Source organism: Nylanderia fulva, unplaced genomic scaffold, assembly GCF_048542155.1.
Source record: "Nylanderia fulva isolate GAGA-0341 unplaced genomic scaffold, ASM4854215v1 Scaffold97, whole genome shotgun sequence".
Taxonomy (NCBI): domain Eukaryota; kingdom Metazoa; phylum Arthropoda; class Insecta; order Hymenoptera; family Formicidae; genus Nylanderia; species Nylanderia fulva.
Window position 1 is genome coordinate 367,903 of NW_028191101.1, and position 23,252 is coordinate 391,154.

At 36.5% G+C, this 23,252-nt stretch overlaps 1 protein-coding gene across 1 annotated transcript in view; it reads left to right on the forward strand.

Moving 5' to 3' along the window:
- The window catches only part of LOC114934717 (uncharacterized), an 82,602-nt gene extending 59,463 nt beyond the window's left edge, over positions 1 to 23,139 (forward strand). The window contains exons 2-4 of the mRNA XM_085490109.1: positions 15,450 to 15,627; positions 15,722 to 15,854; positions 16,028 to 23,139. Of these exons, the coding sequence (XP_085346235.1) occupies positions 17,230 to 22,344 (5,115 nt within the window). The 5' untranslated portion in view covers positions 15,450 to 15,627; positions 15,722 to 15,854; positions 16,028 to 17,229 and the 3' untranslated portion in view covers positions 22,345 to 23,139. The remainder of the gene's footprint in view (positions 1 to 15,449; positions 15,628 to 15,721; positions 15,855 to 16,027) is intronic.
- The last annotated feature ends 113 nt before the right edge of the window (positions 23,140 to 23,252 follow it).

Here is a 23,252-nt window from a genome sequence, read left to right on the forward strand (position 1 = left end):
CCTTTTCATTTTTATGATTTTTTTAGGATTATGCTATCTTTGCACAGTCAATATACTGCGGCTATTTAAAAATCACTGAGCAGAAATAATTTTAAATTATTAACAAAAAACCAGGGTGGGGGAAACAAGGGAATGGAAAAGGGAAGGGAAGAAAAGAAAGGGCCGAAGGCGGGAAGGAGAGAGACAGAGAGAGGGGAAAGGGAAAAAGGGCGAGAGAAGGAAGAGAAAGAGACGGAGACGAGCAGGAGGGAGGAAAAGACGGAAGGGAGGGAAAAGAGGGGGGAGGGAAGGAAAGGAAAGGGGCAAAGGAGGAGGAGAGGGAAAGGGAAGAAGCCAGGCCAGAAGAAAGGAGGAAAGGGGGAGAAAAAAGGGGGAAAAGAGAAAAGAGGGGGCGAGGGAAAGCAGGGAGAGGCAGAAAAGAGGGGAAGGAGAAGGGAGAGGGAAGCCCAGAAAGGGGGGACAGAAAGGGACGAAGGAAAGGGGAGGAGGAAGGGAAGGAAGGGGAAAGGAGGGAGAGAGAAAGGAAAGGGAGAGCAAAAAAAACGAGAGAGAAGAAAAAGGGAAGAAAAGAGCGGAGCCAAAGGAAGAGGAAGAAGAAGGGGGAGACAGGAACGCGCAGAGGACGGCAGGGAACGCAGGGGAGGGCGAGAGAGCGAAAGGAGTCAAGAAACAACAAAAGGGAAGAAGCCCGGAGACAAAAGGGACAAGGAAGAAAAGGGACGGGGAGGGAAGGAAGGAAGGGAGGGGAAAGGGGGAGGGACAGGACGGAGAGCGAGAAGGGAGGGAAGGGGGGGGAAGACGGCAACAAGGCAAAAACGAACGCGAGGGAAGGGGGGAGAGAAGGGGAGGTAATTAAAATAATCACACACACAAATCATATTAAATTTTTCATAAATATTTAAATTTAATTTTTTTTAATTTTAATAAATCATATTAAATCATTAATCTCTTCAATGTAAATGAAATATTTTTAAATAAACTAAATTTTTTTTTATTTTAAATACATTTTTCAATATATTTACTTTGTTACGACTTTTTTTACAAATTATAATTAATAAGAATGACGGGCAATTTGTACATAATTTAAATATAATTCAACTTATAAATTTTTATAAATTTACATTTAAATCCTTTTTAAATAATAAATTTAAATATTATTTACAAAAAAAAATATTTTTCAATATAACTCATCTTAATAATTCTACATTTTGATTTGAATTTAATTTATAATATAAATTTATAATTAAAATCTCTTAATTTAATTTTCAACAACAATATATAAAATATTTATATTAAGTTAATCCATTTGTGGATTATCAAATTAATCAACAAGTTCCTCTAATATAATAAATTATCGCCAAATTTTTTATTTTTAATGCTTTACATTTAATATTTAATTAATTTTATTTTTATTTAAATAATAGGGTATCTAATCCTAATTTCTTTTTAAACTTAATTAAAAATAAATTTTTTTTATTAACTAAAATTATTACATTTCACTATAAATAAAATTAAAAAAAAATTTTAAATCGTCTTTTTATATTCTTTAAATTATTAGAATTATTTATTCTTATCATCAGTTTAACCGCAATTGCTGACACCTAAATTTATTAATAATATAAATAAAATTATCTATTATAATTTTTATTAAAATAATTATTTTAAATATTAATAAATCATTAAAAATTATTTAAATTTTTAAATACTTTTTTATAAAAATTTATTTATATTCAAATTTTATAATTAATTTATAGAAAAAAAATTATTTCCCTACCTTATTCACTAATTTATCATATTTATCTAATTCATTTATTTTTTAATCAATATATAATTTAAATTAATATGAAATTTAATAAACATTTAATTTATATATTGACTAAAAAATAAATATGACATTTTCTACCTCATTCACTAATTTATCATATTTATCTAATTCATTTATTTTTTTATTTATTTATAAAATACATTTTATAAATAAGTGAAATATTATACAGACAATTTATTACATAATTTTTTTAATAAATATAATAAATTATTTATTATATATATTTTTATTTAATTATTTATATAATAAGTATATTTTAATATATATTACGCACACGGATAAGAAATATTGTACATTTGCTGATAATATATAAAAATATAAAAATAATGGAAATTAAATTTTACATTAATTTATAATAGTATTATGAGGTAGTTAATACATGAAAATCATATAAGATGAATGCTGTACATCGATTAGCATAATATGATTACAAGTCAATAAATGATTTTGCTAATACATTATTTTGAATAAAAATTAAAAAAATATAAAAACAAAAAAAATGAAATTAATAAATTTTCTTCATTCTTTGTTTTCTTCTTCTATTAATTATTTTTTCTATTATTTGAATAAAAGATGTATCGTGTGTAATAGATTAAATAGATAGATAATTTATATAAATATGTAATTACGTTTTGAAATTTATATATATATATATATATATATATATATATATATATATTGTTACGTCCCTGATCTTTCATCCCCTGAATATCATCCCTTGTGTCGTGGAGCTTCATCGTTAAGGGGGGTTGTTTATTGACAACCGCCCGGTGGTTGTTTTCAGGCTCCATGACAGTTTTGGTCTAGCTGTCATCTCGTACGGACGTGACTTGACCAGAGAGCAATCTTCTTTCTTTCGCGTGTACATTAGTCATTGTATTTCATCATTGTATAAAGGATCATTTCTTCATAAGAGAGTGTATTTATTTCGCGAGCCGCGAGTGAGTGAGAGTGTGTGCGAGAGACGTCTTTTGCGAGAAAGAACGTCTGGAGGACGTAACATTTTGGGGACTCGTCCGGGATCGGATCGAAGGAATATCTCACCGCAGCGGAACGGAAACGTCGAGAATGATACATTCCCCGAGAATTACCCGTTCACAAGCTCCGTCTCGAACGACTGGCAGCGAGGAATCAGGAGAGCAAACGGGCTCGTTACCGGAAGTCGCAGGAGAACCGGCGGTAACAGAATCTACAACTCTTCGGGTTCTCCTTCTTGAAATGCGAGAGATGCGACAGGAACAGACTCGTCGAGAGGACGAAATTGCGGCGATGCTGCGTCGTCACGACGAGGAACTTCTAGCCTTGAAGGAGATTCATTCCCGGCCACAAAATCTACAGCTAAGTCCTTCTAATAATAGAACGTGTGGAAATTCGGGTACGCATTTTTTAAATGAGAGAGAGAACGATTTTCGCGCGATATTAGGGTACAAATTAAAACCTGATACTTATGACGGGACAGTATCACTTCGTGAATTTTTCTCGCAGTTTAACTTAATTGCTCAAGCAAATAGTTGGGATGATACGACAAAGACTGTTGCACTCGCTTCGAGTTTGAGGGGAAAAGCGCGTTCAGTATTCGAGACGGTAGAAGACGTGTCCAATTTAGAATTCAACGAATTAAAATCAAAACTTGAATTGCGTTTTGGAGAAGGACTCTTATCACAAAATTATTACGTTCAATTTACAAATCGGAAACAAAAGTTTGGGGAAGATTTGGCAACATTAGGTTCGGAACTCGAAAGATTGGTTCGCCTTGCGTATCCCGAGTGCCCACACGAAATCCGAGATAAAATCGCCTGCGCGCAATTCATTTCAGCGATATATGATAATTTTGTCAAACAAACTTTACAATTAGAAAATATAACCTCATTGTGTTTGGCAATTGAAAGGGCAAAAGCCATAAAAATAATTCAAGGGGAGGGTTACGAAAGAAAGAGAGGAAATTTTAATTTTAATAAAAATTTTTCGAGTATTGAAAAAAAGAACGCGCAGGGTAATAAATTAGAAGGCGAACGGGATGAAAGAGATAAGAAAGAAAAGAACGGAAAAGGAAATTGGCCAGGCAGCAAATTTAGCGCCGGCCAAAGAGAATGTTGGACGTGTGGGAAAATCGGACATTTCCGGTACGAATGTCCTATTGAGAAGGGAAACTTGGTTTAGCCGAGCTTACCGGGGAGAGTTTGGCTTCCGTGAAAAATTCCTCGGAAGTTATATTAAATGTAAATAGAATTAAGGATAATGATTATTTCATTTTTAAAGGAAAAATAGATGATAAAGTATGTTCTTTCAAGGTTGACACGGGCTCCGATGTTTCCATAATAAATAGCAAATTTGTTGAAAAAGAGAAAAGGAAGATTTCTAAGAATTTTGTTAATTTAAGATATCCCACCGGAGAAAAAGTTTGTGTAGAATTTTGGGCAGAAGTTAAAGTCGAATTAGGGAAATATTCGTTAAAAATTCCAATGTTTATTGCAGACATAAATGATGAATGTCTTTTGGGAATAGATTTTCTAAAAATGGTAAATTTGGAAAAAATCTTTGATTCGGCTTTTGGAATTCCGACGTTTGAAAAAGAAATAGCTAGAATTGAAGATTCTTTTAAAAAAGTTCCAATCCCCTTGAAAGAACTCTATGAAATGAATTCTCAACAGTTAACTGAAATAGAAAAGGAAAGTTTTGTCGATTTTCTTAATGAATTTGATGATTTATTTTCTGAGAACATTATTGCGGGAAATTGTACTGTTGTAGAACATAATGTAAATGTGCGAGATTCTCCTCCCATAAAACAGGTTCCTCGTAGGATTCCGATTCAAATGAGGGAAGAAGTCGATAAGATTTTGGAAGATATGAGTTCACGTGGAGTAATTGAGGAGTCACATAGTCCATGGGTTTCTCCTGCTGTCATGGTTAAAAAGGACGGTTCTATAAGGTTTTGTGTTGATTATAGAAAATTAAACGAGGTGACTATTAAGGATTCGTATCCCCTCCCCCGAATTGACGACATTCTTGATCAGCTAACAGGTAATTCTTGGTTTTCCACTCTTGATCTTAAAAGTGGGTATTGGCAAATTAAGATCCGTCCCGAAGACAAAGAGAAAACGGCTTTTTCAATAGGAAAAGGACTTTGGCAATTTACAATTATGCCCTTTGGGTTGTGTAACGCCCCTGCAACATTTGAACGCCTTATGGAAAAGGTCTTACAAAATTTATTATCAAAAATTTGCCTTGTTTATTTGGATAATGTGATAATTTTTGGGAAAAGTTTTACTGAAATGATAAACAATCTTAGAACAGTATTTTTACGATTAAGAGAAGCAAATTTAAAAATAAATCCGAAGAAATGTGTGTTATTTAGTAAAACTGTAAAATATTTGGGTCATGTGGTTTCCGCGGAGGGCGTTGTTACAGATCCCGATAAGATTTCCGTTGTTAAAGATTGGCCAATACCTCACACAAAAAAACAATTACGAAGTTTTCTGGGATTTTGTTCTTATTATCGTAAATTTGTTAAAGGATTCTCTTCCTTAGCTAAACCCCTTTACATGTTGACAGAAGGTCAAATTAAATACATATGGGGAGATGAATGTCAAAAAGCTTTTGAAAAGTTAAAGTTTTTATTATGTTCTTCTCCAATTCTTTCTTTTCCAAGGGAAAAGGGAGAATTTTTATTAGATACCGACGCGTCGAATATAGGAATCGGTGCAGTGTTGTCTCAGAAACAAGATGAAGAAGAGAAAGTAATTGCTTATTTTAGTCGTGTGCTTAATAAAGCCGAACGGAACTATTGCGTTACTCGCCGGGAACTTTTAGCGATAGTAGATTCTATAAAATTTTTTCGTCATTATCTTTTGGGACAAAAGTTTTTAATCCGTACGGATCATGTTTCGTTACGATGGCTTTTATCTTTCAGAGATTTGGAAGGTCAATTAGCTCGATGGATGGAAAGATTACAGCAATACGAGTTTGAGATTATCTATCGTAAAGGGATTTCTCACAATAATGCTGACGGATTGTCTAGAAGACTTTGTGAATCAAACAATTGTCAATATTGTGCAAAAGTGGAAAAGAAAAATTCAGAGGAGAGGGAACAAACAGTTTCTCGTATTGTGTTCGAAGGCTAAAATTTGGAAAATTGGCGTGAAATGCAACGACAAGATCCTGACATTTCATTTATTCTTCGTGCCAAGGAAACAAAAATTCGTCCCCCACGCTCAGAAATAGTCGGAGAGGACATCTCAACTCTAATATATTGGTCGTATTGGGATTCTTTGATTGTGAAAAATGGGATCCTCTATAAAAAATGGGAAGCTCCAAATTTAAAATCAAATTTTCTCCAACTCGTGGTTCCTCGAGTACGAATAAAGGAAATATTAGAGGAGACGCATGATTCTCCAACAGGAGGACATTTCGGAGCCAATAAGACTCTAGGAAAAATTCGAAAACGATTCTTCTGGGCAACCTGCAAACAAGATGTTGAGGAATGGTGCAAAACCTGTAAAATCTGTGTTTCAAAAAAAGGTCCTTCAGGAAAAGGGAAATCTCCTCTACAAATTTTTAACGTTGGAGCTCCATTAGAGAGAATACAGATGGACATACTTGGTCCTCTTCCTTTGACAAGATCCGGAAACAAATATTTGCTTGTTATCGTAGATTGCTTCACTAAATGGGTGGAGGCTTTTCCTATTAAAAATATCAGAGCTAAAATGGTCGCTGAAGTCTTTGTTAATCAATTTATCTCAAGGCATGGAATTCCAAGTGAAGTTCACACTGATCAAGGGAAGAATTTTGAATCACAACTTTTTTCAGAATTAATGAAATTACTCGGGATAAGAAAAACCAGAACTACCGCCTTGCATCCTCAATCTAACGGACAAGTAGAACGCCAACATCAGACTATTTCAAATTTCCTAGCGAAATACGTATCGGAAGATCAAAAAGACTGGGATCGATGGATTCCCATGTTTCTTTTAGCTTACAGATCTTCGAAGCATGAAACCACTGGCGTGACTCCAGCAGAGCTATATTTTGGTAGGGAACTAAGGTTACCAGTGGATCTTTTACGAGGAAATCCTGAATCTTTTGAAGGAAGACTTCCAAGAAAAAATTTTACTAGAAATCTAAAAGAGAAATTAAAAGAAATTCATTCTTCGGTTAGAGAGCGAATGAATCTGAAATCTTCTCAGATGAAGATTCGTTATGATCGTAGTGCCAGAGGAATTCTTTTCGAAGTAGGACAGAAGGTTTGGTTTTATAATCCTCGTAGGGTTAAAGGGAAAGCTCCGAAATTACAAGGAAGTTGGGAAGGTCCATTCCGGATAGTAAAAAAACTTAGTGACGTGGTGTTTTGCATAGAAAGATTGTCTAGACATAAGAGGAAAATTGTACATTCAGATAGATTAGCTCCTTTTCTCGAGAGAAGTTTAGAAAAATAATTAAGTAGATTGGAGCCCGAAAATGTCGATTTTCATTTAAAAATTCGGGGGGATGTTTTAATTTAAAAAAAAATAGAATAAGTTACTGCGCATTTTATTTTTCGTTACAGAGTCTTCAATTTGGAAAGAAATTTGTCTTTGACCTGAGAAAAGTTTCCTGAATGGCGGAAAAATTGATCTCCCAGCTTAGTCTTCGAGGGAGAAAATCTTCATCCGTCTTTATTCTACTCTAAGAAGACTGTCTTGCCCGCGGTTTTTGATCCGTGGTTTTCCCGCGGGACTTTGGGCAAATGCCGAGACAGGGACTTGGGGAGTCCATGAGGGACGATGGGTCCACGGAAGATACACCCCCCCTTGTCTGAACCGGAGGACGAAGGGAGACTGGGACTTATCTTCAAAGAATTTTGAAAGTCGATTGGGACCAAATTGACGGAGTCGCTCGGTAACCTGCGGCAGCAGCCCAGGGTAGGGCAGGAAGACTCGTCGGTGCCCTGGAATCGACAATTGATACAGTTGTACTGTGGACTTGGATTGGCGAATATAGTCCAACGGATGTGCGACGGGATCCAGAATGGCGGATTGTTTGGTAACCTGTGGCAGGAGCCCAGGGTAGAACAAGAAAATTCGTCGGAGTCCTGAGGTCGGCATCGGAATGCAGAGTTATTGTACAGCGTTGGATAGCCCTCTGTTTTTGATTGTCGGGACGACAATCTTGAAGAAGGGGGGCAGTGTTACGTCCCTGATCTTTCATCTCCTGAATATCATCCCTTGTGTCGTGGAGCTTCATCGTTAAGGGGGGTTGTTTATTGACAACCGCCCGGTGGTTGTTTTCAGGCTCCATGACAGTTTTGGTCTAGCTGTCATCTCGTACGGACGTGACTTGACCAGAGAGCAATCTTCTTTCTTTCGCGTGTACATTAGTCATTGTATTTCATCATTGTATAAAGGATCATTTCTTCATAAGAGAGTGTATTTATTTCGCGAGCCGCGAGTGAGTGAGAGTGTGTGCGAGAGACGTCTTTTGCGAGAAAGAACGTCTGGAGGACGTAACAATATATATATATATATATATATATATATATATATATATATATATTAATTTCAATATATACATATATATATAAATTATTATTTGTCTATTACATATACGATACACCTTTTATTCAAATAATAGAAAAAATAATAGAAAAAAAACAAAGAATGAATAAAATTTATTCATTTCATTTTTATTTGTTTTTATAAAATTTTTATTAAAAATAATATATTAGCAAAATCATTTATTGCGACTTAAAATCATAATATTACGCTAATCGATGTACAGCATTCATCTTATAAGATTTCCATGTGTTACTACCTCACAATACTATTATAAATAAATGTGAAATTTAATTTGCATTACTTTTATATTTTCATATATAATGAGCAGATGTAAAATATTTCTCATTCGTGTGCGTAATATATTGGTTTTTGTATTTATACTGATTTTACACATATCAAATGCAAGAGAGACAAAGATAGAATGATACTCTCTCCTTGTCAAGCTGTCAGTATGTTACCACAAAAATTTCCCCATGTGTATAGATCTAGTGAGATTTGTTCATCCCAAATATTACATAAAAAGAAGTTACGTAGCTTCGTGAAATATTTTTTAATATATTCTTTATATAATAAAGCAGGGAGACAAAGAGTCAAATTTTGCATTATTGCTCTTAAAAATTTATAATAAATTAAATACGATCTCGTGGCTAACCCAACCTTACCCGCTGCTAGCTGCGCATCTCCCCAAGTTATATTATGAATTTTATATTTATCTTTTTTCCAAAAAATCGATCTTTGTCTCCCTGCGGACAATCCTACTGATTAAGAATATCGTAAATTTAATAAGATTCGTTAAGTATTTTGGCTAATATATGGGATGAACGAATCCGTAATTCCCGGCCGGCCGATAGGCGTCTCCACCATGTCGCCTGTCGACCCTTAAAAAAAAATTCACGAAGTTATGTCACTTATTTTATGAAATATCTGGACGATAGGACGATATATTTATAGTATGTGTAGTTGTAAAATGATTAAAATATTTTTAATATCAAATTTTTAAGTTTATCGCCTATATAAAAAATATATTTCTATAATTTTCTATATTCCAATATATTATAAAAAAATTGATATTGATATATTTGAACTCAAGTTTTTTACGTGATTAAATATTCTTGCATTGAGCCATCATACTCGTAAGTTCTTTCACGTCATAAGTACTTATGTAGCAGAGAGAAAGAAATGAGAATTATACAATGTAACATCAATAATCTTATATATTATATATATATAATATTTCATTTATTTATAAAATACATTTTATAAATAAGTAAAATATTATACAGACAATGTACAAGATGTTCAGTTTGTGCCATAACAAGCGTCAATCAATAATTATTACTCCAATGAGTATAATTCACAATAATTTTTATATAATATAATAAGTATTTGAATATATAAAAATATTTTTAAAAATTTGTTTTAAAAATTAATTGAAAAAGAATATTTAAAATATTTTTTTACATTTAAAATATTCTTTTCCTCAATTAATCTTAAAAAAAATATATTTAAATATTTAAAAATATTTTTTATTAATTTTTAATTACACACACACACACACAAATAGATTCTTATTATTTAAAATAGTTTTTATTTTTGTTCTTTATTTACATATGCATACATATACAAAAAAATAAAAAAAATATGATAGCCTTTTTGCTGACATTATCTCTCAATATTTGCATCCGTGTGCTCACGTATTAGTGTTTGTACCTACATGGACGCTACTACATATGCGATGTAAGAGAGACAAAGATAGAATGATACTCTCTCCTTGTCAAGCTGTCAGTATGTTACCACGAAAATTTCCCCATGAGTATAGACCTAGTGAGATTTGTTCATCCCAGATATTACATAAAAAGAAGTTACGTAGCTTCGTGAAATATTTTTTAATATGTTCTTTATATAATAAAGCAAGGAGGCAAAGAGTCGGATTTTGCATTATTGCTCTTAAAAATTTATAATAAATTAAATACGATCTCGTGGCTAACCCAACCTTATCCGCTGCTAGCTGCGCATCTCCCCAAGTTATATTATGAATTTTATATTCATCTTTTTCCAAAAAATCAATCTTTGTCTCTCTGCGGACAATCCTACTGATTAAGAATATCGTAAATTTAATAAGATTCGATCAATTAAAATTAATATTACTCAAAATTAATATTTGTCGCTAGTGGTGAAAATAAGCTTAAAAAACTTGACTACGACGTAACTAGCAATTTTATTTGGTTATTTCACGACGTTTCGACCATTAATAAGATTCATTAAGTATTTTGGCTAATATCTGGGATAAACGAATCCGTAATTCCCGGCCGGCCGATAGGCGTCTCCACCATGTCGCCTGTCGACCCTTAATAATATTATCATAGATAGGATTTAAACTTTCCGTATCTTTTTGTAAATTGATCGTGTTTTTATTATGTTTTTTAATAAAAAACATTTCTGAGATTTCCCTCTTTCTCTTATGTTTTTCGCAGTACAAAATTTTCAAAGTTGTCCATTTAAAATTATACGTTTATTCCATCTTATGTTTGCTATTTACGCTATGATTACTGACATGCAATTTAATGTTATTCATATGTTCTTTAATTCGGATATTTAGTTGTCTTTTTGTTTGTCCTATGTATGTAGCGTCACAGTCATTACAGTCAATTTTATAAACTACTTCACTCATGTCAATCGTATCAATTTTATCTTTGCCACATTTAATTAGTTTATCAAGTCTTTTTGGTATTGTGTAAATTACTTTTAAGCCTGTCTTTTTCAAAGTTCTGCTGATATTCTCACTTAAATTTTTCATGTACGGTAGTAATATACAATTAGAAACACCGAATTCTCTCGCATTGAAATCCACATTATTTATCTCGTTTTTACATTTAATCAAAAAGTATATTTAATCAAAAGTCTTTTTTGGACGTGATAGTCATTCATATCAGACAAAAAACAATTATTCGATAAAATTTTTTTAACAATAGCTATGTTATTGGCATGAAAACGTTCATCAGACAATAAAATTCGCGTGTTCAACCAAATTGTTAATCACGTTGACTTTGTATTTGTACGGGTGGTTCGAATAGTCGATAGTTTAAATACCTCCCCAAAGAGGTGGGTTTCTGATACCATTTAGTCACGAGTTTTTCGGCACATCTGATAACAGTCGTATCCAAAAAACTTAACGTATTATTACACTCGACTTCATACGTAAATTGTAGTCTTATGGAAGCTGTTAAAAGTAGACAACATAGTGTCAACCTCAGTCTGCGGAATGATAGTAAAAATATCATCGATGTATCTATAGTAAACTGAGATCTCAAATTGCAACAAAGCATGACAATGTTTCTAAGTCATCCATGACAAGATCCGCCAAAATAAGTGATAAGGGAGAACCCATGGGAGTGCCATATATCTGCTCATAACATTGTCCGTCGAAACAAAAGCTAGTCGAACTAAGCAACAATTCAACGACATATAAAAATTGTTGTAAAGATACTTCGGGATATTTGTGAATAATGACTTAACATCAAGTGAGATCAATAACTCACTATCTTTAATAGTATGGTTTTTAATAATATTCGCGAACGTCTATCCATTCTTGATATGCGAGGGAGGTTTTCTAATCGAACTCTCAAGAATATCGTGAATAAACCGTGCTACATTGTAAGTACACAGACGACACAATAATACATAAGGAAAAATTCGGCTTATGAACTTTGGGCAACCCGTAACATCTCGGGAGATTCCCATTAGTAATATTCAGATGAAAACAATGATAAATTATTAAATTAAGGCCATGTGTAACGAGCAATACGATATTATTTTATTATTTAGAAGAAAATTCTTAATTTTAAATAATAATTACACAAACGTTTCAAGCTCTACTTGCTCCTCTTCAGTGCGCAAAAAAAATAGTGATAATAAATAACGATAATAAATAAATACATAAAATTCTAATAAAAAATCCGCAATACATAGTCAATATAAGTTATATAGTTAAGTCATAGTTAAAACGCAAAATATATTTACAATGAATTGAAACCATTAAAATAGTTCAACAAAGTAAGAACCCAATTAGAAGCAGAATGATTCGTCCGGTTATTCATAAAATATTTTAGAATTATTAATAAAAACTCTGAGTGACACTTATACATTGCTCCAAACGAACCACTTATCGTTATTTGACGAAAGTCCCTCGATCTGGCAATGATTATGTCCATCCTCTCCAAATTATTTGATATTTGTTAACTGAATTTAAAGAATTTATTCAATTGTAAAATAGGATTCCACTAATGTGTATGTAAAAAAAGATTAAAAATTACAAATTAAACTAAATACTAAAATATTGAACCTTTATGCTTACAAATTGTTCCGAATAACTTGAGATGACGATGCTTCTAATTGTTGTTGGCCTTATTGTTAGTACTTGACTGTTGTCTAGTCTTTTAAAAAGTCGAATAAATAGGTGTCAGATCTCACAAAATAAACATTTACATAAGTCTAAAAATTCGATATTTCTTCTAGAATGTCGAAATACGCGTTGTTAAGCAATTCGGTGTCTGTGTTATTATTTATACCATGCCTTTGTTCCTTGATGTGTATCATTTCCGAGATAAGTCTTTTATAATAATTAGATTCAATATCAAGTATTTTAACGTTATCCCAATCAAAAGCATGTTTTTTATCTATAATATGTTCAGAGACCACAGAATGCTTGGAGGAATCAAATTTAATATTATTCATATGCTCTTTTAGTCTAGTGCGTAATTTTCTTTTGGTTTGCCCAACATACGAAGCTTCACAATCCTTACAATTAATTTTGTAGACAACATTATTATTATTCAGAAATAAATATTTTTATCGGCTCTCAATATAAATAATATAAGTATGCCGTCTTCTAAGCTGGGCAATAGAGCCAAGGAAACGAAACGAAAAATTAATTAAACGGAACTGTATCTCAATTTGAGATCCCAAAGTTCCACATATAAATTAATTTCGAAACTTACATATGGAGAATCATACATCTTTTTTATGATAGAATAGGTGCTATTGTCTTCAAGTAAACCTTCCATCTTATTCGTGTAATATTCTTTTGTCATCGCGACTGTTACGTTGCCCTTATCAGCCCTTGTAAAAAGAATATCCGGATTATCATGGCAAAACCTCCTTGTATATTTATGCATACTAATCAAATCTTCATGAGTTGAATTAAACTTAGTTTTGCCGTGTAAAAAATAGGAAAGTTGTGGAACCAGATTGTTACGTAATGTATTTAAATTTTTCATGTTAGAACTAGTGGAATTCCCTTCTATAACTTTGATAAACTCGTGTATGCGCACTAGACTAAAAGAGCATATGAATAATATTAAATTTGATTCCTCCAAGCATTCTGTGGTCTCTGAACATATTATAAATAAAAAACATGCTTTTGATTGGGATAACGTTAAAATACTTGATATTGAATCTAATTATTATAAAAGACTTATCTCGGAAATGATACACATCAAGGAACAAAGGCATGGTATAAATAATAACACAGACACCGAATTGCTTAACAACGCGTATTTCGACATTCTAGAAGAAATATCGAATTTTTAGACTTATGTAAATGTTTATTTTGTGAGATCTGACACCTATTTATTCGACTTTTTAAAAGACTAGACAACAGTCAAGTACTAACAATAAGGCCAACAACAATTAGAAGCATCGTCATCTCAAGTTATTCGGAACAATTTGTAAGCATAAAGGTTCAATATTTTAGTATTTAGTTTAATTTGTAATTTTTAATCTTTTTTTACATACACATTAGTGGAATCCTATTTTACAATTGAATAAATTCTCTAAATTCAGTTAACAAATATCAAATAATTTGGAGAGGATAGACATAATCATTGCCAGATCGAGGGACTTTCGTCAAATAACGATAAGTGGTTCGTTTGGAGCAATGTATAAGTGTCACTCCGAGTTTTTATTAATAATTCTAAAATATTTTATGAATAACCGGACGAATCATTCTGCTTTTAATTGGGTTCTTACTTTGTTGAACTATTTTAATGGTTTCAATTCATTGTAAATATATTTTGCGTTTTAACTATGACTTAACTATATAACTTATATTGACTATGTATTGCGGATTTTTTATTAGAATTTTATGTATTTATTTATTATCGTTATTTATTATCACTATTTTTTTTTGCGCACTGAAGAGGAGCAAGTAGAGCTCGAAACGTTTGTGTAATTATTATTTCAAATTAAGAATTTTCTTCTAAATAATAAAATAATATCGTATTGCTCGTTACACATGGCCTTAATTTAATAATTTATCATTGTTTTTATTGTCATACGAGCTTGAGCATTGGTATGTGATGGTTTGATTAGGTATTAATTTTGAATATTCAGATGTTTATACATGGTCCCATCGATCAAGTCATTGTCTTGCCAAGATTTAATCAAGGAATTAATTTTCAAACTTACTTTTTTCTAGGATCTTTTTCCAGTTTATCATAAGTAGATCGATCATTAAGTAACAAATTCATTTTACTAAAATAATTATTCGTGTCCATAATCACGGTAGCCTGACCTTTATCAGCCCTTGTGACCAATATGTCCATATTACACGACAAAAACTTTTAACATTCTCCATAACATTGTTTGGAAGGTTTTTGCAACTGAGGTTTACAAGCCACTTTGACCGATCAATTCTTTTTAACGGATTTGGAGAAATGTATTTCATACTATTAAACCGTTGAACTTATTAATAGACTAGGTTTTCATTACATGGTTAAATGTTACCAATTTACGCTTATTAAAACCGAAAATCTTAACAACAAATCATGTGGGACCTGATCATACAGTCTTTTTTCGATATTATCTAATAATGACCGAAAATACTTCAAGTTAATATTCAAATCTTTAATCTTCAAGTTCAACAGTCTAAATCCATTCCGTCTCACAATTAAGCCATATTTATGATTGATAACATTACTATAAGAAAGAATGTTTATTCTTGAGTAATTTATGAGGTGGTAAAATCTCATATCTTTTTCACCGAAGTAAGAAAATTAACTGTTGTTTCAATGTAATTATCCTCTTTTTGTTGCTAGCCATGCTTTCAAGAGAGACGTGTACTGTTAAAGATAGTAAGTTATTGATCTCACTTGATGTTAAATTATTATTCACGAATATCCTGAAGGATCTTGTCCTTGATTCTATTAAAAAAAGATGGAGTGAAATTTCATGGTTAAATTGCTGAGTCATCCAATTTATGGAAAATATTTCATGGTATGTATCCGTTAATATTTTAAATATGTACTATTTTCTAATCACCCGTTACATATTTTTAATTATTATTTTTATATTTTCATGTCACATGCAGAAATATGATTCGGATTTTCATTATCACTTTAATGCCGATGGTTTCTTAAAACGATTGATTGAATGCCAAGGATTTAAAATTAAGTACTACCATTTTAGAGAGGAAGTAATATATCAATCTGATTATATTTTACGTAAGTATTTTTATTTTTTCACAGTACATATAATAATTGTAAATGATAAGATCTTATTTAGAAAATTAAATTTTTTAAAAATAAAGCTATTTAATTGATGTGTGATGAAAAGATCACTAACATAATTACCCTTTTATGTGCAAATCTTTCAGATGAGAATTTATTTATTTCAGCGAATAGCATCTTTGAGCTTCCTTTCATACATGAACTGACACCTGAACAACAAAACGACCTTAAGAACATATTAAAAGAGAAATGGAAAAAAATGGAAAAAATGTTTCATCGAGCTTCATATCGAGTTTCATATTCCAATGACCCAGAATATGGCTCAGAATGTAACGATTTATTCGATATTGTACAAGCATTACATATAAATCGTAATACCTATTAGATTTTTTAGAATGATAGAGTTAATTAACTATTCTATCTATTTATAATATAAAACATATTGTTTATGTATTTATAATGTAATATATATTTATATGTATGAGCAATATTTTTATGTGTATAACAAATGTAATTGTACGTATACTGTTTGGAGTTTGACAAGTAAAAGTTATCGCATATCGATCAATCTTATATTTCGGCATAAGTTTTCGATCATTGTATTTATATATCACGCCTTTGTATAGCCAATTATTTCAGCGTGACAAATATATTATTTTCGAGTCTCGTATTGTTACGATGCCGCGACCGTGACATTCCTTGTTGTTTTTCGCTGCCGATCAGCTGGCGATCAGCTACCGATCAGCTGATTCGCACTCAAATAAACATACCTTGCTCCCCGTTTTTCACCCTTACGACGGGGAATTCTTGTCTCTCGACACCTCGTCAACGGCAGTTGAGCTGAGCTCTCTGATCAAGCAAGGTTGTCGCGCGAAGGCTATGTGTCTCGGATTCAGGTTTTGTCTCCATCTCAATTGTGTGTTTCTCAAATAAACTCTTAATAGATCAAATCAGTTTGTCATCTTTCTTAAGCAGTGATATTTTATCTTTCCTCTATCCTATCGTTCGGTTAATTTTGATGTCTCCAGTGAAAACGTGGATTTTCATACAGTTCATGTGCGAATCGCGGGATCTTTGAAAACCTCTAACTATCTCGCGTAAACATTGCTGGTCCTTCGAGCCGGATCTTCGGAATTCGCGAATTAAGTGAATTCTCGTAACCGAAATTACCGAACGTCGCGAGTGTGAAATATCGTGCTTATTGTCTCGTTGCTGTCACACCAGCGGTTCTCAGCAGTCGGCTGCGGAATTACGATTGTGCGTGAGTCTTGCGTAAGTGCGGTTGCCGCTTTCGACGTGCGTTCTCAAATAAGTGCATTTTCGCACGTGCTGTGTTCTCTCCAGTCAAGTTAGTCCGACTCAATCGAAGATGGCAACAATCGAAAACACCATTGCTCGCCAGAATGAATTGTTCGGTCTGATTTCCCGCGCAGTCGAAAATCTTCATAAACTCGGACCGACAAAAACAACTCGTGGAGCAGTGCAAAGTCGCGTGAGCGCACTCAAGGCTAATTGGGAGAAATTCCAGGGTCTTCATGATAGCTTGTGCAAAGTGCGGAGCCCCGACATTGCAAAGCTGCCGTATTTCGCTGACGACCTCTATGCATTGTGCGAAGAGAAATACATCGATGCGAATGGCATCATGCTTGACATGTTAGATGAGCTCGTACCGGAAAGAAGTGCGTCCGCGACCGAGGCCTCAATGACAACGTCTACCGCATCTCATTCTCGACGACTGCCTCGTATCGACATACCAAAATTCTCAGGTGATTACGCTCAATGGAGTCATTATCGAGATCTGTTTACGTCCATGATCATGGAAAATAATGATATATCGGCTGTCGAGAAACTACATTATTTAAAAATGAGCTTGACAGGGGAGCCATCGCAACTCTTGAAAAATGTGACTATCTCTAGTGAAAATCTCAACCGCTCCTGGAAAATGCTCATTGCTCGCTACGAAAATAAGCGAATACTAATTGATGCTCAATTGTCAGCGTTATTCGCAATTCGCAAACTTAAAACCGAGTCATCATCGGAACTCAAGCGACTTCTCGGCGACGTTAAGGAAATCCTCGGTGGTCTCGAAGCTCTCGACTGTCCGGTGCGCCAGTGGGATCATCTTATCGTTTTTATGACTGTGCGCAATCTCGATTCCGAATCAATGAAGGATTGGGAAAAAACACTCGGTGCGACAACTACCGCGCCTTCCTTCGCCGACTTAGAAACCTTTCTCGTTGGACGCGTGCATACTCTCGAAGCTATTGAAAGATCCACGATCTCACGTAAACATCCAGCGACAAATATGACACGACCTCAACTAAACGCAAGATCATACGCTGCCACCACCGCCGAACAGCAGTGTGCGTTGTGCAATTCAAGCCATTATATTTCGGCGTGTCCGAAATATCTTGAGAAGACTCCCGCTCAACGCCGCGAGACAATTTCATCGAAAAACCTCTGTTATAACTGTCTCGGTCCTCATCATCTGAAAAGCTGTCGTAATGCAAAGCGCTGTCGTATCTGTCGCAAGCAACATCACTCAACGCTACATCTCTCATCAAACGAACCGGTAGCCGCGATAACAACGATGTCGCCGATTGCCTCAATTCCGTCGACCTCGCACATAGGACTCACCTCCACGCATCTCGCGCAAGCCGACGGACAAGAATCAACGCTTCAAGCATGCAGTCATGTGACTCAATCGCGTATAATTCGAAGTACGTCCGTACTGCTCGCGACCGCTCTCGTTACCGTCGTATCACCATACGGCGAACATTATCAAGTACGCGCGTTGCTTGATCAAGGATCGGAGGCATCATTTATCTCCGAATCCGTCGCACAAATCTTAAGACTCTCACGCACTTCAGCTGCAATTCCAATTATCGGGATCGGTGCTCAGCGATCCAGTGTCTCCAATGGACGTGTCTCTTTTGAAATTATCTCACGCGTCAATTCGGCATTCTCTCTAAAAATCGAAGCTCTTGTGTTGCCGAAACTCACCTCTTATCTGCCACCTGCAGTTATTGTGAATGCTCAGTGGCCTCATATCCATGGATTGGCGCTTGCAGATCCAAACTTTGCAACGCCAGGAAAAATTGATCTCGTTCTCGGCGCAGGTGTTTGTGCGCAAATTCTCGAAGACGGCATTTGCCGAGGAGCTAGCGGTACGCCAATTGCTCAGAAAACCACTCTCGGCTGGATACTCTCCGGACAACTCTACTCTGAGCATGATCACACCTCAACAGAACAATCAATTAATGGATTGCACTGCTCTCTTGATGGTGAACTCCTCGATCTGCTCCAAAGATTCTGGGCCCAGGAAGAAATCACGCCTGTGCATAACGTGACGCTCACCCCAGAAGAATCTCAGTGTGAAGAACACTTCAAGACAACGCATTCTCGTGACGCGCATGGACGCTTTATCGTTCGGTTACCGCTCCGAAAAACTATAAGTGACTTGGGTGATTCTCGCGCTCCAGCACTCAGGATGCTCCGACGTATGGAAGCGCGCTTCGAAACGCACGCTTCTCTCAAGGTAGTCTATAAGGAGTTCCTACGTGAGTATCTTGAACTTGGTCATATGCGTCTCTCAAGTTCTCATGATATTTCGCGACGCGAATTCTTTCTGCCGCATCACGGCGTCATTAAAGAAACAAGCTCGACCACGAAATTACGCGTCGTGTTTAATGGATCGCAGAAAACAAATCTCGGAATATCATTAAACGACTGCTTGCATATCGGCCCGAAATTGCAGACGGATCTCGTTGACATTCTCGTTCGCTGGCGTCGACATCGCTACGTGTTCGCGACCGATATAGAAAAAATGTATCGACAAATTCGCGTACATCCAGACGATTGGCCACTTCAGACGATTTTCTGGAGAGACTCTCCGTGTGAACGGCCGCGAGAATATCTCTTATGTACCGTGACATACGGTCTAGCTTGCGCGCCATATCTTGCACTTCGCTGTCTGCAACAGCTCGCAACCGACATTGAATCCACACGCGGACTGGCTGCCGAAATTCTACGCCGCGATACATACGTGGACGACATTTTATCCGGGTCAGATGACATCTCTACAACGAAAGAAAAGATGCAGCAGCTTAAGGATACTCTCACGGCGGGTGGCTTCAATCCGAAGAAGTGGATTACAAACGCTTCGGAATTGCTCCAAGGTATTCCCGTGTGCGATCAGGATCCTTCCGCGATCCTACCCGTCGGCGACTCCACGACGCATTATACTCTCGGAATTCGTTGGAGCCGATCAAGTGACAGTTTCGTGTTTGTTGCCCCTTCGTTTCCGCGCTCAGACAAAACGTTCACTAAACGCTCGGTACTCTCGTTTATCGCGCGGATTTTCGATCCTCTCGGCTGGATCGCACCGATTATAATCACGGCCAAGCGATTCATGCAACAACTGTGGGCAATACGTCTCGACTGGGATGACGAATTACCATGTTCTCTCAAATCTCAGTGGATCGAATTCATGCAGCAATTCGAACAGGTGGCGGCTATTGTGATTCCGCGTTGGTTCGGCACCAGCTCAATGGCTCTCGGAACCGAATTGCATGGTTTCTCGGACGCCTCTCAACATGCAATTGCCGCAGTTATCTATCTCCGTGTCGTGACTCCCACCGGCATTCATGTGACTCTCGTTAGTGCAAAGACAAAAGTGACTCCGCTTAAACGCGTAACAATTCCGCGACTCGAATTATCAGCTGCCGTACTCCTCGTGAAACAGCTTCTCAAAATACGCGAAGTTCTCGATTTAACTCAAACGCCAGCGCATCTCTGGACGGACTCCACCGTCGCGTTAACATGGATCAAAAGCCATCCATCGAGATGGAAAGAATTCGTGCGAAATCGTGTCGTGTTCATACAAGAGCTCTCAAACTCTCGGTGGCATCACGTCTCAGGGAAAGAGAATCCTGCTGACGTGGCGTCTCGCGGAACATCGCCTCAACTTCTCCAGCAAGATCAGTCGTGGTGGCATGGACCTCTGTGGCTACAGCAATTCTCGACCGCGTGGCCAGTCTCAAAGCTCTCGCTCGATTCCAACGCACATCTTGAAGAACGAGCTCGTAATTGCGCCATCGCGATCGTGATTCCAGAGCCAGATATGTGGGATCTCATAAAACGATACTCATCTTTCACTCGACTGACCCGCATTACCGCCTGGATTCTACGTGCGATCCAACGCTTCCGACCTTCAAGGACTGTGCCTGTATTGCAAGACCCTCTTACTGCAGGGGAGCTAGAATTGTCAGTCCTTCTTTGGGTCGAATTAACGCAACATGCTTATTTCTCAACGGAAATTCGACTCCTACGAGGAGGTAAGCAGCTGCCGAAAACCAGCGCACTGTTCCGTCTCACTCCGTTTCTCGATACTAAAGGGCACCTCCGACTACAAGGACGCCTTCAATTGTCTCAGCTGGATCCGGCGGAAAAACATCCATTGATTTTACCTCGCAGTTCTCGATTGACGGACCTCATAATGGATTATTACCATAAACAGACGTTACATGGCGGACCACAACTCATGCTCTCGGTTATACGCCGCAAATTTTGGATTCTCGGGGGTCGCCTGCCGGTTCGCTTATTTATTCATCGATGTGTAACCTGTACACGTCAACGAGCAGTTACCGGGCTTCAACAAATGGGACAGCTTCCGGCCTCTCGTGCAACTCCATGTCGACCTTTCTATCATACCGGGGTCGATTATGCCGGACCTCTAACACTCAAGACCTTTCGCGGACGAGGTGCAAAAACTTACAAAGGATACTTTGTAATCTTTATCTGCTTCAGCACTTCAGCTATGCATCTCGAGGTGGCGACAGATTATTCGACCGACGGATTCATCGCCGCCTACAAACGGTTCACGGGCCGCAGAGGGATTTGCTCCACAATCACAAGCGACTGCGGCACCAATCTCATAGGAGCGGATTCCGAATTAAGGCGACTGTTCAAGGCCTCAACGACAGAATGGACTCACATCGCCTCCCAGCTCGCCAACGATGGAGTTACGTGGAAGTTTAATCCACCCTCGGCCCCTCACTTCGGTGGAAAGTGGGAAGCTGGAGTGAAATCGGTCAAATTCCACCTCAGGCGAGTCATAGGTGACACGCTGCTCACCTATGAAGAGATGAACACGCTCTTAATTCAGATCGAGGCGGTTCTCAACTCTCGCCCTCTAAGCGCTCTCTCGGATGACCCAACGGATGTTTCAGCGCTCACGCCAGGGCATTTTCTAATCGGATCAGCGCTCACCACTGTACCGGAGCCCTCTCTGGGTGATGTCCCAGCATCTCGGCTGTCGCGCTGGCAGCTACTCCGCCAGATGACGGAGTCATTCTGGAAGCGTTGGACTGCAGAATATCTGTCCCAGTTTCAGGTCTCCTCTAAGCGGCACCAAGCGCAAAATTCATTTCAGGTTGGGTCTTTAGTTCTCATCAAGGACGAACGGATGCCTCCTACCAAATAGCCTCTCGCACGCATCATTGACGTGCATCACGGGCCTGACGGACTTATCAGAGTCGTCAGTGTGAAGACGGCCAACACTACGCTCAAAAGACCAATTGTCAAATTGTGCCTGCTGCCGGATCCAAATAAAACATAGACATTTTCGCGATAGATTCACGTTCCATAAATATTGTCAACGCGGAGTTGCCAAGGCGGGCGGAATGTTTGGAATTTGACAAGTAAAAGTTATCGCATATCGATCAATCTTATATTTCGGCATAAGTTTTCGATCATTGTATTTATATATCACGCCTTTGTATAGCCAATTATTTCAGCGTGACAAATATATTATTTTCGAGTCTCGTATTGTTACGATGCCGCGACCGTGACATTTCTTGTTGTTTTTCGCTGCCGATCAGCTGGCGATCAGCTACCGATCAGCTGATTCGCACTCAAATAAACATACCTTGCTCCCCGTTTTTCACCCTTACGACGGGGAATTCTTGTCTCTCGACACCTCGTCAACGGCAGTTGAGCTGAGCTCTCTGATCAAGCAAGGTTGTCGCGTGAAGGCTATATGTCTCGGATTCAGTTTTTGTCTCCATCTCAATTGTGTGTTTCTCAAATAAACTCTTAAAAGATCAAATCAGTTTGTCATCTTTCTTAAGCAGTGATATTTTATCTTTCCTCTATCCTATCGTTCGGTTAATTTTGATGTCTCCAGTGAAAACGTGGATTTTCATACAGTTCATGTGCGAATCCCGGGATCTTTGAAAACCTCTAACTATCTCGCGTAAACATTGCTGTATACAGTACATCATATGTCTCTGTATAATATATTTATGATTGTATATGTATAATAAATTTATTAATAATTGTAATTTTTTTATAATAAAACATATAATTTATATTTAAAACAAATATAATTGT